This window comes from Mus caroli, chromosome 10 (assembly GCF_900094665.2).
Source record: "Mus caroli chromosome 10, CAROLI_EIJ_v1.1, whole genome shotgun sequence".
NCBI classification, from domain to species: domain Eukaryota; kingdom Metazoa; phylum Chordata; class Mammalia; order Rodentia; family Muridae; genus Mus; species Mus caroli.
Genome location: NC_034579.1, coordinates 54,245,690 through 54,260,969, shown reverse-complemented (window position 1 = coordinate 54,260,969; position 15,280 = coordinate 54,245,690). Strand labels below are relative to the sequence as shown.

The 15,280-nt window shown below is 43.4% G+C and overlaps 1 protein-coding gene across 4 annotated transcripts in view; it reads right to left on the bottom strand.

Moving 5' to 3' along the window:
* Micu1 (mitochondrial calcium uptake 1) overlaps positions 1–15,280 on the bottom strand; it is a 152,780-nt gene that overhangs the window by 85,781 nt on the left and 51,719 nt on the right. Inside the window, exons 6-8 of one of the 4 annotated variants that reach the window (XM_029482628.1) lie at positions 12,912–12,923; positions 2,327–2,332; positions 1,165–1,279 (exon numbers count right to left, since the gene is read on the bottom strand). In XM_029482628.1, the coding sequence (XP_029338488.1) occupies positions 1,165–1,279; positions 2,327–2,332; positions 12,912–12,923 (133 nt within the window). The remainder of the gene's footprint in view (positions 1–1,164; positions 1,280–2,326; positions 2,333–12,911; positions 12,924–15,280) is intronic. The other 3 variants (XM_029482629.1, XM_029482631.1, XM_021173987.2) reach the window with 3 other exon arrangements.

The following is a 15,280-nucleotide window of genomic DNA, read 5'->3' as shown; positions in this document are numbered from 1 at the left end:
AAGTACACTGTAGCTGTCTTCAGACACTCCAGAAGAGGGAGTCAGATCTTGTTACGGATGGTTGTGAGCCACCATGTGGTTGCTGGGATTTGAACTCCTGACCTTCGGAAGAGCAGTCGGGTGCTCTTACCCACTGAGCCATCTCACCAGCCCAAGGCAGAAGTCTTATCTCCCTTGTTAGCAGTTACACTGAAGGAGTAAGGCTGAAGTAGTTGGTCACGGCAGGAATTGTCTTCCGTCTGTAAAAACCCATTCGCTGGGCACAGTGTTGTAGAATGGCGTATACTTTCAGGTTGAGACAGGGGCATTCCAAGTTTGAGGGCAGCCTAGGCTACATAAAGAGACCCAGTCTCAAAGCCACCACCTGACTCAGGGTTTTATCTTTTACAGAAACTCAGCTGTGGCAGGAGAGGAGATAAGGTGAGGGAAATGGCTGTCTCTCTCCTAGCTGGAAGAGCACTCGGAATCACTTTGTTAACACTGTGTCTGAACTCCGGTCCACTATGGGTATTTTCTTTTGCAGTGTTGGGGCTGAACCTAGGACTGTGCCGTGCTAGGCCAATACTTCACCTCTACCCTGCAGTTGCCTACAACTCTGGCCTGAGTTACATTTTAACAGACTTCACAGAGAGCTATGAACATTTTGTTTGGTTTTTCTGAATGATTACAATTCACGCTAAGAGAAAGAGCCAGAGTTGCATACCCTAGATAGTTCAACATTTAAAAACTTACCTGTGTTCTCCATAAGTGAAAACTGAGCTTTGAGTCTCTAGGAATACCATTCCAAGATTAATAAGTGACCACTCAACATGGGCAGGCCAACAGAGCCAGGAGTGTGCAGAGTGGCACCATGCCGTGACAGTTGTGACAGTCGCCGTGTGCATCTGGTCCTCACCGAACACAGAGCCCAGTTACAGCAGGGGCAAACCAGCAGGCTGTCATCTTTAAAAATTCTACCTTGACACCTTAGGTTTTCTTTTCCTTTCAAGAGAGTTTACACCCAAATTACAGAAGAAAAACAAACAAAGCAAAACAAATGGGATCTCGTAGGATTTACAGTCCGCTAACTGTAAGCTAGGGGCTGTTTTCCAGCTAATCAGCTGAGCCGTTTCTGCATTTCTCGGGGCTCCTTACAGACAGACAGGATGGGAAGATCGTACTCACTGGAGAGGACTGTTGTGAGGAAGATGTAGTCGGAGAAGGAGATGAGCCCACACTCGCCAAGGGTGTAGAAGATGCTGCCTTCATCAGCAAATTTTTCTCGTTCCTGGGCAATTTTCTAGCAGGGGCACAGGTCCCAGCAAGAAACAGAAAAGATACAACCGAATCAGAACACAGGCAGGGAGAACGGACGACATTTATCCCAGTTCCCTCGTCCCCTAAGCACTTCTAGGAAGGCCATTCAAAAATCCATGGATCCTTTACAGTTTTTAAGCTAATGAAGATTCCAAGACAAGAGGTCATTTGTTCTTCACGTAAACACCGGGTTCATTGAAATTTGAAGATGTTTTCAGTTTTTTCCTGCCATCGAACACGTGGCCTAACTTCAGAACTGTGTCACTTTTAGAACACCTGGCATCACTCTTAAGACTATTATTTGGTGGTACAAAGGAAAAAAAAAAAACAACCAAAGAAAAGAGAAAGCTAAAACTGGTTCCAACTGGCCAATCAATCAATCAAATAAAAAAATCATACTGTTGGTGATCTTGAAGCGGAGGGAAGGCAGCTGTTCTCAAGGCCATATATATGCTTCTGAAATACTAATTTTAAACTTTCCTTTTGGATTCTTAATCTTAATCTAGAACACAGAAGAGCATTTAGAATAAAGAATATTCTGAAGTGTAATCCGGAATCGGACTTTTGCACTATCATTATGTTAGCGGATGCTACTGAGTTTCAGCTGTTATGGAAATAAGCCGCTTCCAGACTCAGCTCTTGCTCCCAGTGTACACTCCCTTCCTTTACTCAAGAGTCACGCAGGCCAGTTCTTAGTTCCAGTAACAGCCTGCTGGATGCACTGTTTCCTGGTCTCTGAATTCCTCATTGAAGGTACTTTCAAAAACTGCAAAGGATCCACCAGAGGGCTGCACTTGAAACAAAGTCCGTAAGTTCTGGACCAACCACAGGCACTTAAGGAAATATTTATTCTGTGCACCGAGGGGGCAGAAAGAAAGAGGTTTTAAGAATTCAAACCAAGGCAGCATAACCAAAGAAACAATCTCATGCAAGCGAGAAAGCAAGAGGCGGCACTGCAGGCGAGAGCCTCGTGAAAACGGACAAGCACCAACACACCAGCATCCAGGCACACACAGCCTGCCACGGTTACCTCTGTCTAGTGGAGATCCCATCAACATCACAAAGGAAAGAAAAATGGTTAAGCAATGGAGAGGACCAGCACCATTAGAACGAAGTCACCCCGCAGGACCTTAACTCTGCTGGCCCATAAACAGGTACAAACCCACAGGCCAGGCGGTGCGGCCACACAGTCCCAGGTTCTAGATGTGGGTGACGGATACTATTTGAGAAAGACCTTCTGCGGGGCTGGGCTGCTGCTCCATGCGAGAGCTGCTACCTAGCATGCTCCCAGTTCCATCCCCAGAAGTGCAGAAACCCAACAGAAGACAGAAAGCAAGAGACACGCCCACCTCACCCCCGGCTTTTGTGGCTGGTCTAGTATCCCCAAGACAGTATTTAGTGATTCTCTCTCTGACCCAACAACTAGGATGTGCACTTAGCTCAGTGCTCTCAGCATGGAGGGATCTTTCTTTCTTTTTTTTTTTTTTAAAGATTTATTTTTATTATATGTAAGTACACTGTAGCTGTCTTCAGACACTCCAGAAGAGGGAGTCATATCTCATTTCGGGTGGTTGTGAGCCACCATGTGGTTGCTGGGATTTGAACTCTGGACCTTCGGAAGAGCAGTCGGGTGCTCTTAACCGCTGAGCCATCTCACCAGCCCTGGAGGGATCTTTCTACAGCAATGCTTGGTTCTCTGCCCAAGGTCAAACAAATTTTAGGAGGAGAGCCTATCGGAGGAATTGCTAGAGCAAGGCCACTCTCTGGGAACTTAATATGCAAACTCCTCATGTCTGTCTGTCTTACATTATCTGATATGTTGCAAAACAGAGAGAACAGAAAGATTTACTCAAAATGAAAATACATTTCCAAAGGCAAATGATGGCTAGCCTAAGCAATAAGTGTATACAGAAGCTAAAACATTCATATAATTTCATGGAGATACTGCACTGCGCACTATAATGAGTAAACTATTGCAAGCCAAAAGTCGAGGAGCAGGTGAGCGTTTACAAGTGAAAGGAGGCTGCCAGCCAGAGGCAGCATCACTTCCTGCTGCTTGGGAAAAAGAAAGGACAGAAACCAAACTTGGCCTGTAACTTTAGATTTTTCTTTCAATTTCAAACTGACAGAAAAATTGAAAACCTCATATAAGGAGCCAGGATATCCCTTTTATGTAAGCCTACTAACACATGACTCCGGCAGCTTTGTATTTTCTATAGAGACAGACTTTGCAGCACGCTGAGTGAGCTGGAGGTGAGCTGCTACTTTACATGATTTTAAACATATTAGGATATATTTCCCGTGAACAAAGACATTCTCTTAGGCACTGTAAACTCAATAAAAGCAGGGAATTTAATATTAGTGCACAGAGTATGATCCAATGCCACCTGTTAAGACAGACTCTTAGAATATGATTTTGTGTGTCTGCCACTGTAAGAGTGTGGTGGTCACCACCTCTTTCCTTCTACCATGTGAGCTCCAAGGATCAAATTCTGGTCATCTTGTCAACCTGCATCCTGTCCATTTTCATTTAGCCAGCTATCCCAACAATTCCCTTTACACGCATGTACCTTCTTCCCCAGTCTACATGTATCAGAATAAAAATGCACCCATTTGCTGGGTGTTTTTCCTTATTTTCCTTTGAAGGTTTATATTATTATGATGGCATTTCCATAGAAATCATCATTTTAGCCATACAACAAATGAATATTTTGTGTCTGGCTTCTACCATTAAATGTTTCATAGGCTTATCCATGCTATGGTGCAAATCAGTACTTTGTGTTACCAAAGACACTGCACAGTGTGTACACACCAGGACTGGTTTACCCTTCCACAGGCAGGGCACTCAGATGACCGCGGCCTCTCGCTGCCGTATGTAATCATTTACAAACAGCTGTCAGAGTAGTTTGGCTTCTCTCAATGTAGGCCCATTAGTAGAACTGCCCTGTTACATGCTAATTATATATTTATGTTTTGAGGGACAGCCAAACCATTTCCTCCAGTGGTTTCAGCACATATTTACCCTCCCACCCCCCAGCATCATAAAAGACTGATTTCTACACATCCTTGCAGCTATCTTCATGGATGTGAGTTGGTACCTCGATGTAGGGTTTCCATTTCTTACAGACAGGGGTTCCTGACTTAGCCCTGGCTGCTTTGGAATGGCTCAAGCTTGAGGTAAGGCTCCTAGCTCTGCCTCCCGAAGGTGAGGACTTCAGGCAGGCCTCAGGCCTGGCTTCACTGTGGCTTTGATGGGCATCTGCCTTGTGCACAGAGTCATCTTCATAGCTGTTGTCATCTGAACGTCTGTTCAAGGCCTATGCCATCATTCTGTTGGCTTTGCTTGGATGACTTGTAGGAGTTCTTGACACATTCTGGAGGCTGCGACCTTCATTCCCCCTTTGTATTGGTTTCCACTGCTCTGATAACGTTCCTTGAGTCATCTAAGGATTTGCTGGTAAAATCCAATTCACTTCTTGTTTTCTTTTACCTCATGTTGTAGTTAGTACTTTATCACCAAAACCAAGGTAACAAAGTTACCTCTATCTTCTAGTCTGAAAGCATCAATTCCTTTTCAAAATTTACTGATTCATTTAGAGTTTTTATAAAGTTAAGATGGGAAGTCCAGCTTCATTTCTTATATTCATTTATTAATATGTGTGTGTGTGTGCATGTGCCATGGTGTACACTGGGGAGTAAGAACTTAGATTCTGGGGGATTGAACTCAAGGTCATGTGGCTTGGCAGCAAGCATCCTTACCCACTGAGCCATCTTGTAAGCCCTCAACTTTATTCTTTTGTGTCTAGATATCCAGTGAACCCCATTCTATTTGTGGAAGAGATGACCCTGACTTTACTGAATGCTCTTACCCACTGATGAAAATCAATCCATCCTGAGTACAGGTTTATTTCTGAATCCATATGCTATTTTCTGTAAGCCTATGTTTATGCTACTGTCATGATGTTGGTGGTTAGAAGGGCAGCCTGAGAGGTGCCTGTAGGCACAAGTTGGGCCCATCCTCCTCATCCTTAGACAGTATACAGTCTGTAGACACGACAGAAATGTAGTAGACTCACTGTGGGCAACAGTCTCAGTAGGGTCTCTTCACTACACTTGTGAGCTATAGCCAGCTCACCTAACAGAGCAGGTTTGGGTTTAGGACCTCCTGCTCCTTAGGGGAGGAAAGGGTTTTTTGTCAGAGTAGCTGTATGTGAAACACCTGCTACTGTGGGAGGGAGCAGGAGAGCCCAGAGGATGGCCAAGCCTCTTAAGGAAGAAGTAAAAGATATGGGAAAGAAAAGAAATGCAAGAAACAAGGGCTCAGGACCAGAGGGTGTGTCCAGGGAGGGGAGAAAACTTCAAAGAATGGAGAAGTGGAGGGAACAAGAGCGTACTGCACAGGTGGTACTGGAGAGTAAGTACAGAATATGTGCGCCTCACAGCAGTTCTTCCAAGGTTACGAGAACAAGCAATGCTTAACGGTCCGCAGGCAGCGTGTGCCCTGGGATGCACCGTGGGACCAGAATCTCTTCACTGCGCAAAGTCCACACTTCATCCGAGCTTCTGGAGTTGGGCAGGAAGAGCAGGGAACAGAAGCTGGCTGTGTGTTTTCTGAGCATTTGCTTGTTAAAGAGCGGCTGGGGTATGAGTAGGAAGGCACATTCATTAGTGTGCTGGCACACAGTAGGACCTTGCATTTATCAGTGCTACAGGTCTGTAAATACCCAAAGCTCTACAGAAGAGCTGTACAAAAGCTAGGACATTTTAATCATAGACATCAACATTATCATAAAGCCAGCAAATTTAGTGTCTTAAATTAAAAGTAAGAAGAGCGTCAAAGGGCCGGGTCAAGATTTTGGAGTGGGGCTGGGAGTGGTGGTGCAGGTGGATGTCTGCAAGTGTGAGGCCAGCCTGGTGTGCACAGCGAGGTGATTTTTTTTTTTTTTTTAAGAGGGGATGAGTGTTATCTGAAAGTCATTTATTAGACTGTTTTGTGCCTAAGGCTCTTTTTAGTTGGTTTCTTTAAAAAAAGATCTAATTCTTATATAGATGATATCCTCAAATCAATTGCCCATGACATATAGGGGAGCTATAAAAACAGAGATATGAGTTTGAAAATGGAAATGTAAAAGCCCAAGTCTGGTAAAGATGGAAAATAAAAGTGGAAAGGCCAGCAGAACAGAGCGGGTTCAGATTAATGTCTCTGATGCCAATGGTCTCATTAATGTCCAATTCTCCAAGCAAAATGCCAGCAAGATGTCCCTTGCTTAATCTTTCAGGTAATGCTTAATGTTGGACTAAAATATAAGTCATTTTTTTTTCTCTAAGCAAACATCATCAGTTTGCTCAAAGAGCTAGAGGGAGGCACATTTTAAAGGTAAACACAGTGTTCCTTATAATTTTCTCCTTGAAATGTAATTTTTCTAAGAAGATCCAAAGAATATGCATTAATTCAATATTAGGAAATATAGCAAAGTAGGAAAAATAGCAAAGATAATAGACAAAGTGTAAGAAGGAAATTGAAGCTGTATTTAAGAGTGCAAAGAACTATTTCCATGACGCTTCAACTGTCTTCTAAGTGGATAGACTGTAAGATTAGGTGTCTTTCAGTGTTAACTCAGCGAGCATCTGGGAGATGCTTTCGCCTTTAGGTTCCCGAGGGGGCGGGGCTCCAGCCGTTTCAGTGCATGGTGAGAATTTCCTGAGTAGTTTTAAAACCAGCGCCAACTCCCCGTAGCTTCTGAAGCACCAGGGCCACACTCACAGCTCAGGGGTGACCTCTCAGATTCTCCAATCAGTCACTTCGAGTTCTGAAATTCTCAGTGTAAGGCAGGATGCGGGTCAGCTCAGAGCATCATTTCCATCTAACTTCGTGACAGATGCCCCCGACTGGATGACGGAATCTTGTAGAGTGCCTCAAAGCAGCAAGCTCACGGACATGCATGAACAAAAGATAACTCAGAACCCAGCCTTATTTCCAAATGAAGAGCAGAGTTACAGACCTGAGATCAGTAAGAAAGATGCTGACATGGTAAACCTTAAGAAACCCCACCTTGAAGGGGCTGCTTTCATGTACTATGGTACCATAGTCTGAATCCCCCCATCTCCCCTCCAAGGAATCAAAAACTAGGGCTTACAAGGCAAGATTTATACCACAGAGGTGAGCTGCATCTGTAGACCCCTGATTTACATGTCTGTGTGTTTACTGCGGCTTGGACCCAGAGCATTGTATGTGTGAGGCAAGACACTATTGAGTGAAATCCCCAGACTTCATTTTTTATTTTGAGTCAGAGTCTCACTAAATTGCCAGGATGGACTTGATCTTACTTTATGGTATTAGGCAGGCCTCCAACTATGATCCTCCTGCCTCAGCCCCATGAGTAGCAGAGATTACATGCCTTCACTACAGACCTTGCTTTTTAGGTCTGTAGTAAAGGCATAACAAGTGAAAAACTTGTTATGTAAAATTACTAGATAGCACATTATTCTTCACATATGTGATTGCTGTACTTCACAGTGAATTAAAAAGCCCTGAGTTTAACTGGGTTGGATGGCTTTGTGCTCAAGCACCCACCCTTTGGCTTCGGACTAGTCTCATAAACTTATGGTTAGAGTTGAGTGAACCATGAAGGGCCCCAGGACTGGGTTTCCAGTCAGGACACCAATGTGTTAGCATTCAGGGTGTGAGGAATCCCAACTGGCTAGTTACAGGGTTGATCAAAACAGAGCAGTTGATTTTCCCTTCCTGGACTCAATGAGATGGAGCCAATTAACCTTATCATTCTTACAACTTAACATCCAGTTTCCAAGTTCTGAAGTTTAAAACAAAAGGAGCTCCTGGAACCGAGCAGACTTCACAAGGAAATGCTTGGGTATCAACCTATAAACTAAAAATAGTTGTGGATTTCTGAAACTAAATAAAAAGAAAGTGCAGAGCACTGCTACATAAATTAAAATGTTATCATCCATGAACCTCAAGGGTTTTTTGATTTTTTTTTTAAATACTGACATTTATTAAGGATTATTTTATTATCAGTGGTCCTTGCCAGGGATGATGGCACAGGTCTGTGATCTCAGCGACTTGGAGGCTGAGAGAGATTATGAGTTACCCATAAGGACAATTTAGCAAGACTCTATCTCAAAATTTAAAAAGGTGCTAGGTGTAATGGCTTATGCCTTTAGTCTTAGTACTTGGGAAACAGGGGCAGGCAGATCTCTGTGAGTTTCAAGCCAGTGTGGGATACAGAGTGAGTCTCAGGACTGCCAGAGCTATCTAGTGAGCCCCTGTCTTGAAGAAAAAAATAAAAAAGGCAAGGTTTGTAGCTCAGTGGCTGAGCATCCTGCCTTGCATGTGCAAAGCCCTGGGTGGAATCACCAGTACTGTAAAAATGAAAAAAGAGAATCAATATTTCTCTATATTGCTAAAAGGGATTTCAAATTCCTCTAGTAATATTTGAAGTTGTACTTTAAAGTTTAATGACAGTTATATACTGCTTCCAGAAAATTTGATTTTGGCATCTCGTTTCCAAATCTGGAGTTACAGGGGAAGAAGGGTGTGTTAGAGAAAGCTCAGCGGTTCTCTCAAGCAATGAGTCTCACACTTCATTATCTCCTTGGTGCACAGACAGCTTCCAAAGCCTTGGGAAACGTTAATTTTAAACAATCACATTATTCTTAATCAAACAGAACCTGTTGCACAGCTAAAATCTGTCGCTCCTGATTTGGTTCACACCCAATTGGTAGAAAGGTAGATTTTGGTGCATGCCAAATGAAAATTAAGTTGAAATGTTTCCAATTCAGTGTAGTTTATGATTTCCCCCCCTTCTGACTCAGATTCTCGTCCAAGCTTCTCAAAGGTTTAACTTCATCGGAGGCAACGTAAATTAGTGTGCAACAGGCCGAGGCAGGGGAGTGCTGAAGATGACGTGCATGCCAACTGCAGAAAGCAGCTCTCTTTTCAGTCCCCATTCTAACCACATGGGCTCTGAGAACAACCCAAATACCAGAATGAGATGTTCTCCTTCATTTAGTTGCCTCAGAGAGAACGTTACCACGAAGATGCTTAAACTGTAGCAGCGGTGGATGAGATGGTTAAAAGCAGTCACAAGGATTCAAATAAATCCGCTGCAATGGAGTGAATTTCAAGCAAAAGGCAGAGCTTTATCGAAATGACTTATTTGAATCCTCAGTATCTGCTGAAGGAGGGAACTCTAAGAGGGACATAACTGGATGTATGTTCTGGCACTGCATGTCTGATGTTCACATCAGACTCCGTTGTGGGACAAATGACACGTGATGTTATTGATAGCCTGCTACCTAAATCTAAGAATTTCATTCTGAACTTTGGTCACGCCAATAGGTTAGTGCTGGACCCAAACTCCCTAGAAAACAAGCCTCTGCCCACAACAGTCCTGAGCTTGGCGGCCATCTTGGTTGTAGTCACGTAGTTATCATAAGTGGCCTTATCGCTCCATGTAAAACAATCTCAAGTACACGTTTGGAAAGAATAAGTCAACATAGTAGTTTCATTCCCTCCCATTTGGAAAAAATAGAGCAAGGGACACATGTAAGGAAAAACAAAAAGTTCCTTGCAAGAATCACTGCTCACCCCCTTCACTGACACAGCTACTGCCTCTCAGGAAGCCCTTTGAGAAAAAATTTTTGTCTCAAGTTTGAGATCAAACATTAAGAGCTATTCATGAAGGACTTATGGGGCTGAAGATGTAGCTTGGCTGGAAGATGCTGGGTTCAAGCCTGGCAGTGCATAATGGGTGCAGTGGGCCACACCTGTAGTCCCCACACTTGTGATCCTGTACGAGATGACTCAGGTTTAGAGACTTTAAATAACTGCCCAGGGTAATGGACCCACTGTGGTCTGATTCCACAGCCCTATCACGGACCTCTCAACTTCATATGCTATGACCAGCCCAGGGGCACACGGGGGTCCATGTTTGTAATTTCTGAAGATGTTACTGAGGGCTGGAAACTTTTGCAGGGAAACTTAGCTCACTATGGTGGAGCTTTGGGGCTTAGCTTGCTTGCCTCGGCTAACTGGAGGAAAAGCTGAGCCAATGATTAAGTGTGCCTTTACTTATTAGCCAAGCATCTACTTCATTCATTTTCAAAATGTGCATCGCTTCAAAAAGAAAATGTTCTTCCATACTCTTAAAGCTGCCTACTCTCAAAGAACCAGTTTCCCAGTCTCTGTAGTGCCACCGAGCATCGCAGACACTTAGAACAAGTTGAGGACCTGCGTCTACAGAATGGAGGATGCTTGTTTTGAGTAGTTCTTCTAGAATCATGACAGTGTGGCCTTAAACATGCTCGTATTCAAGTAACATGAAAAAGGAAGTCAGTCTAGAACAAAGTCCTCTGATGTCAGAGTGAGCTGCCAACATTGTTCCATGATGAAAAGCCAGGAATGGGGCGTCGTCAGAGAGGTGATGGCCAGTTATGATTATGCTTCAAATAAACAATGGAACATCAGATGGGTTTGGTTGATCTCAAGGTCAAACATAACATAACCTAAAATAAAAATGTATCTAAAGGCGTAGTAGTAGGAGTCTGAGCATTTGAGGCAAGCAAGTGAATGATATCCTTTTGGGGGAGTTAATGACTGCATTCTCATTTCTGTTTTCAACCTGAATAACCAAAACTTGTTAAATCCACAGACTTTAGGAGTGGTGGAACTGGAGAGACTGGAAAGAGACCTCGGATACTCCTCATGGCAATGCACTGAGTGCCTGATGTCATCAGTGAGCTGGCCTGAAGAACAGTGTACTACACTAGCAGGCCACGGTGCTGGGCTTTCTACAGGCAGTAGGAACAGCATGCAAAGAGCAGATCCTGCAGAAAGATACGCAAGGGCCCACCTTCTCTAACAAGGGGCCTGCTGCTCTCATGGGCAGCTTAAAAGATACGTACTGGTGTCAGCAAGACAAGCACTGTTTCTAGAAACTAATATGAACAATTCCCTCAGCATCTTTTAAAAGAAAAGCCTATGCTAAATACAAATTCACAAGATATTTTGAAGGATGCAGTAAAAACTGATTTAAAAGTAGTTAATATCTCAAATTTTTAATTTTAGCGAAACAGTTTCTACATATTGCATTCAGATACTGATTCTAGAAACTCAGAAAAGGTTCAGGAAAATATGGATAGAAAAATACAGACTACTTCAAAATTTACGTGTTCCTCCTTACACAGAGGCACTAATCTGCAAGTGGCGTAATGGCTGATTCCCAACCTCTGGTGAAGCGAAACTAGTGCTTCGTGTGTACTGAAAGCATCAGTGACTGGTGCTGAGCACTGAGGGCTGCAGGCTCCAGAGACTTCTAGCACTTGCTAATTCTTCTCTCTTCTCCTCACTCCTTGCTGTATGGATCTCCTGGAAGGCAAGTCTTTCCAAACCGAAAGCACATGGTTATTAATGAAGAGAAAGGGCTTTTGCGCTGCCTCTCATTTGTCTAACTGCACTGAGAGCCATGGGAAGGGCTTTCTCGTGGGACTGGCCCTCAGCCCTCAACCCTTTCTTTTTTTAAAGGTTTGGAGTGCTATGGTAAGGCCCAGTCCAGGGCTTGTCCTTGGTAGGCAAGGAGATCGAGCCCAGCTATGTTCTCTACTGGCTAGCATTTATTTGTACCTTAGCTATTCTGACACAAAATCCCAGAATTTGAAGCATTGAAATTTGAAGCAGTAAATTCTTTTGAGGCAAATTTTAAAGTATTTGTTTGTTTCAGAATACAGTTAATGCCACAGTTAGGTGGAACTACTAAAATCCACCCCATTTTAAAACAGGAACACAGGGGGCAATGCACTATGAAAAGAAAGATTACTCTTGTGGTCTTCATTAACTATATCACCAATTACTTCAAATCAAATGATGCTGCTATTTAAGTTGAATTTAGATTTTTTTTTATTGCAGCTAACCATCAAAAATGCAAGAGTAATTTTAAATGAATAAAATTTAAAAATTTATAATCTGTAGTTGAGAGTCCCTGCAGAAATCAACTTAAAATGCCTGTGTTCTGCCTGTCCTTGGGCATCTCTTGGCCAGCTCTACCTACATGTTCTTCCCATGTGTCTGCTTATTTCCCCAAGCTACAGCCATTCCCTGGCTTAAAGGGGCAAAGTAATGAAGTCTAAATGAGCTACCAGCTTCCTCTTAAGCTATTTTATTGAGCAAAGATCAACCAAGCAATGGCTTATTTGCACTGATTAAGAAATTTCAAAAGAAAAAAATGGATCTATTCGTTCAAACTGTCTCCTGTTCCTATGATAGTTTAGGAACAAAACAACCCAAACAATACCAACATTTAAATGACCAATTAATTAAAATCTGATGGGGCGTAATGCCTACAAGCGTTTCTTATCCCTGTGTGGTAACAGCTTCTGATGAAACTTCCCTCTGAGTTAGAACGGGTTCTACATTCTCAAGGACCGTGCAGTGTTCGAATTGTCATATTAGAGATAAAGCAGGAAACTTAAGTCAGGGATGGAAACCACTGTGCAGGGAGTAGGGAGGCCAGAGGCATGCACCGACCCTCCGCCTCGGAGGCATTAACACGGATTCCAGAGCAGTGACTAATCGAAAGCACATGCTGCCGAGTCAGTACCTGCCAGAACTCCTGATCAGAAGGAGAGAGAAAGAAAAACAAGTCGACAGTGATTATATGAACAAGCCCACAAATCAAACACACAAACACATATATCACAAATCGCAACATATGAAGGAACAATAACAACCTGTGGAAATGAGCACTGTAAACCTGAAAATACAAGAAGAAACACACGAAAATGTTCTAGCCATCACCCGTTAGGCAGCACAAGAAAACAAAGATCTACAACACAACCTCCCGGCACCAAATCACAGAGAATGTGTGAGTCAATGTGTTTTTTAAAAAAGAGTTGTAAAGATTCCACGTCGTCCCCAGGGCAGTCAAAGCATTTCTGGAATGGAAGTTTCCTATTGGGATGTCTCGTAATTTTAGGGGGCCGTAGCTTCAACTTTCTGGCAAACTGCCTGCTGTGCCATTCGCTCCAACACACAACCCACCAAAGCGGGATGAGTTCTGAGAACTGGTAGCGGTTCAGCGGAGCAGTCCAGGAGGGAACCTGAACCTTCTATTATGTTCCACTAAAGCGGGGTGGGGTGTCCTGTGTAACGAAGGCTGTCACCGTGTTGGCCGCCATCTGAGGGAGTAGTTCAGGTCAGTTAATTTAGCCAGGCTCTGCTCCAAATATCAAGCGGCTTCAAAAAGCTTTTTTTACATCAGGAAAGTTCATTGGCTGTGGAATAAAATTTGGTTGAAACTTACCGCTCTTTCCAAATCAAGCTCAGTTATCATTAAGAAAGTTCTTGAATGAAAAGCAAGCATCACTAGCGATTTACACGTCTGCAGTGGGGGCTGCTGAGGCCCAGAGGGACCTACAGTAGAGGGGTGGGGTGGAATGAGCTCCTGTGAACAGCGGAGCTTGCGTTTCTGCTGGGCAAATGGAGTCTCTATACAAAATAACCAGTCAAGGACAGCACAGGGAGACTTTTCTAGGCGACTGAACTGAGGAGAGAACAATTACCCACAGGGTATGGGGCCGCTAAAACCCAAGAAAGATGGCGTACATGTTAGTGGGAGGTCCTTACATAAAATGAGCACAGGCTCATAACGATGTAAAACAGCTACGAGCTGTCCTCACTGCCCCAGTTCTCTGGCAAGGCAAGAGACACTCAGCTAAGGGTGCTGCTGCCCCTCGGCTGTGCAGAAGAGCCACTGTCTGAACGAGGGCACGACAGTCTGAGGTCCACACTCTTGCTCTGCTGCGAACCATGCTACCCTGTGACACAGAGCTGTATCTCTCACCCCAATTCAGCACGCTTTCTAACAGCCACTGGTCACTTACACATGGCTCTCAGATGCGGGAGCACACTCCACAGAAATAAATGCCTTGGAAAAGAAAGAGGTCACACGCCAAAGCTAGATTTCGTTATTGTTATTAGTTAGTGATACTGTGTGGAAAAAAATAATTGAAATTAATTTGTAAGAAAAAGACCATGAAAGTGATTTAAAAACCTTTGAGTACAAAAGAAGATGGGAAAATCTCTGAGGGAAAAAAAAATGGAAATTTTAGCAAGTTTTCAGGGATTGAACTCAGAGCCGTTCCCAGGCTGAAGCACACACTCTAGCACAGAGCTACCCCAGCAACCCAGAGGATTTTGGAAATGCTGACTCAGCACCTGGGTTCACTGTAATAATTCAATTACCCTCTGAGCTTTTGGTTCAAAAGAAAAGGTTATCATAACCAGTCCTGTTCAAATGATGCTTTATCCCACACACAGCAAATCATTACTGGCGAGAGGAATGCCTGGTTTTGTCCATGACAGAAACAACATCTTACTCAAATGGCCTGATTACCATCAGAAGGGGTCTAGTTTACACACCACATAGATAGATCACTTTAAGAGTGACAGGGGCAATAAAAAGACAGACAGTACTTTCCAAAATGCCAGCTGACCACATTATGACACAGTGGGACATAGAACAGCTTGATTCTAGTTTCTAAATCCAGTTATTAAATTTGCAAGTTTCATATTTTCTTTCCTGAAATGAAAATTTTTCATTTATTATCAGTTTCTAACTGTGCTTTATCTGGAAGGCAGAGGCAGAACAGCTCAAATTTAAGACCAGATTGGGCAATCGCCTCAAAATCCATCATTCTGAAACCCCAAACCAAACCCCCAAACCAAAACCATCACCACCACCAACTGGGCAGAGCACACTAACGTCACCAAAGTGAACGTGAAAGAAACATGGCGGTGGTGTGTGTGTGTGTGTGTGTGTGTGTGTGTGTGCGCATACACACACTGTTGTTACTTTTATTCAAACAGTAATAAGGCAAGAACATTTGATGAGAAAAAAGTCCTATTGATGAACCAGCCTGCCTCCATTTTAGGCTTAAAGGCCATCTTTTAGTTATGACAAATTGGGTT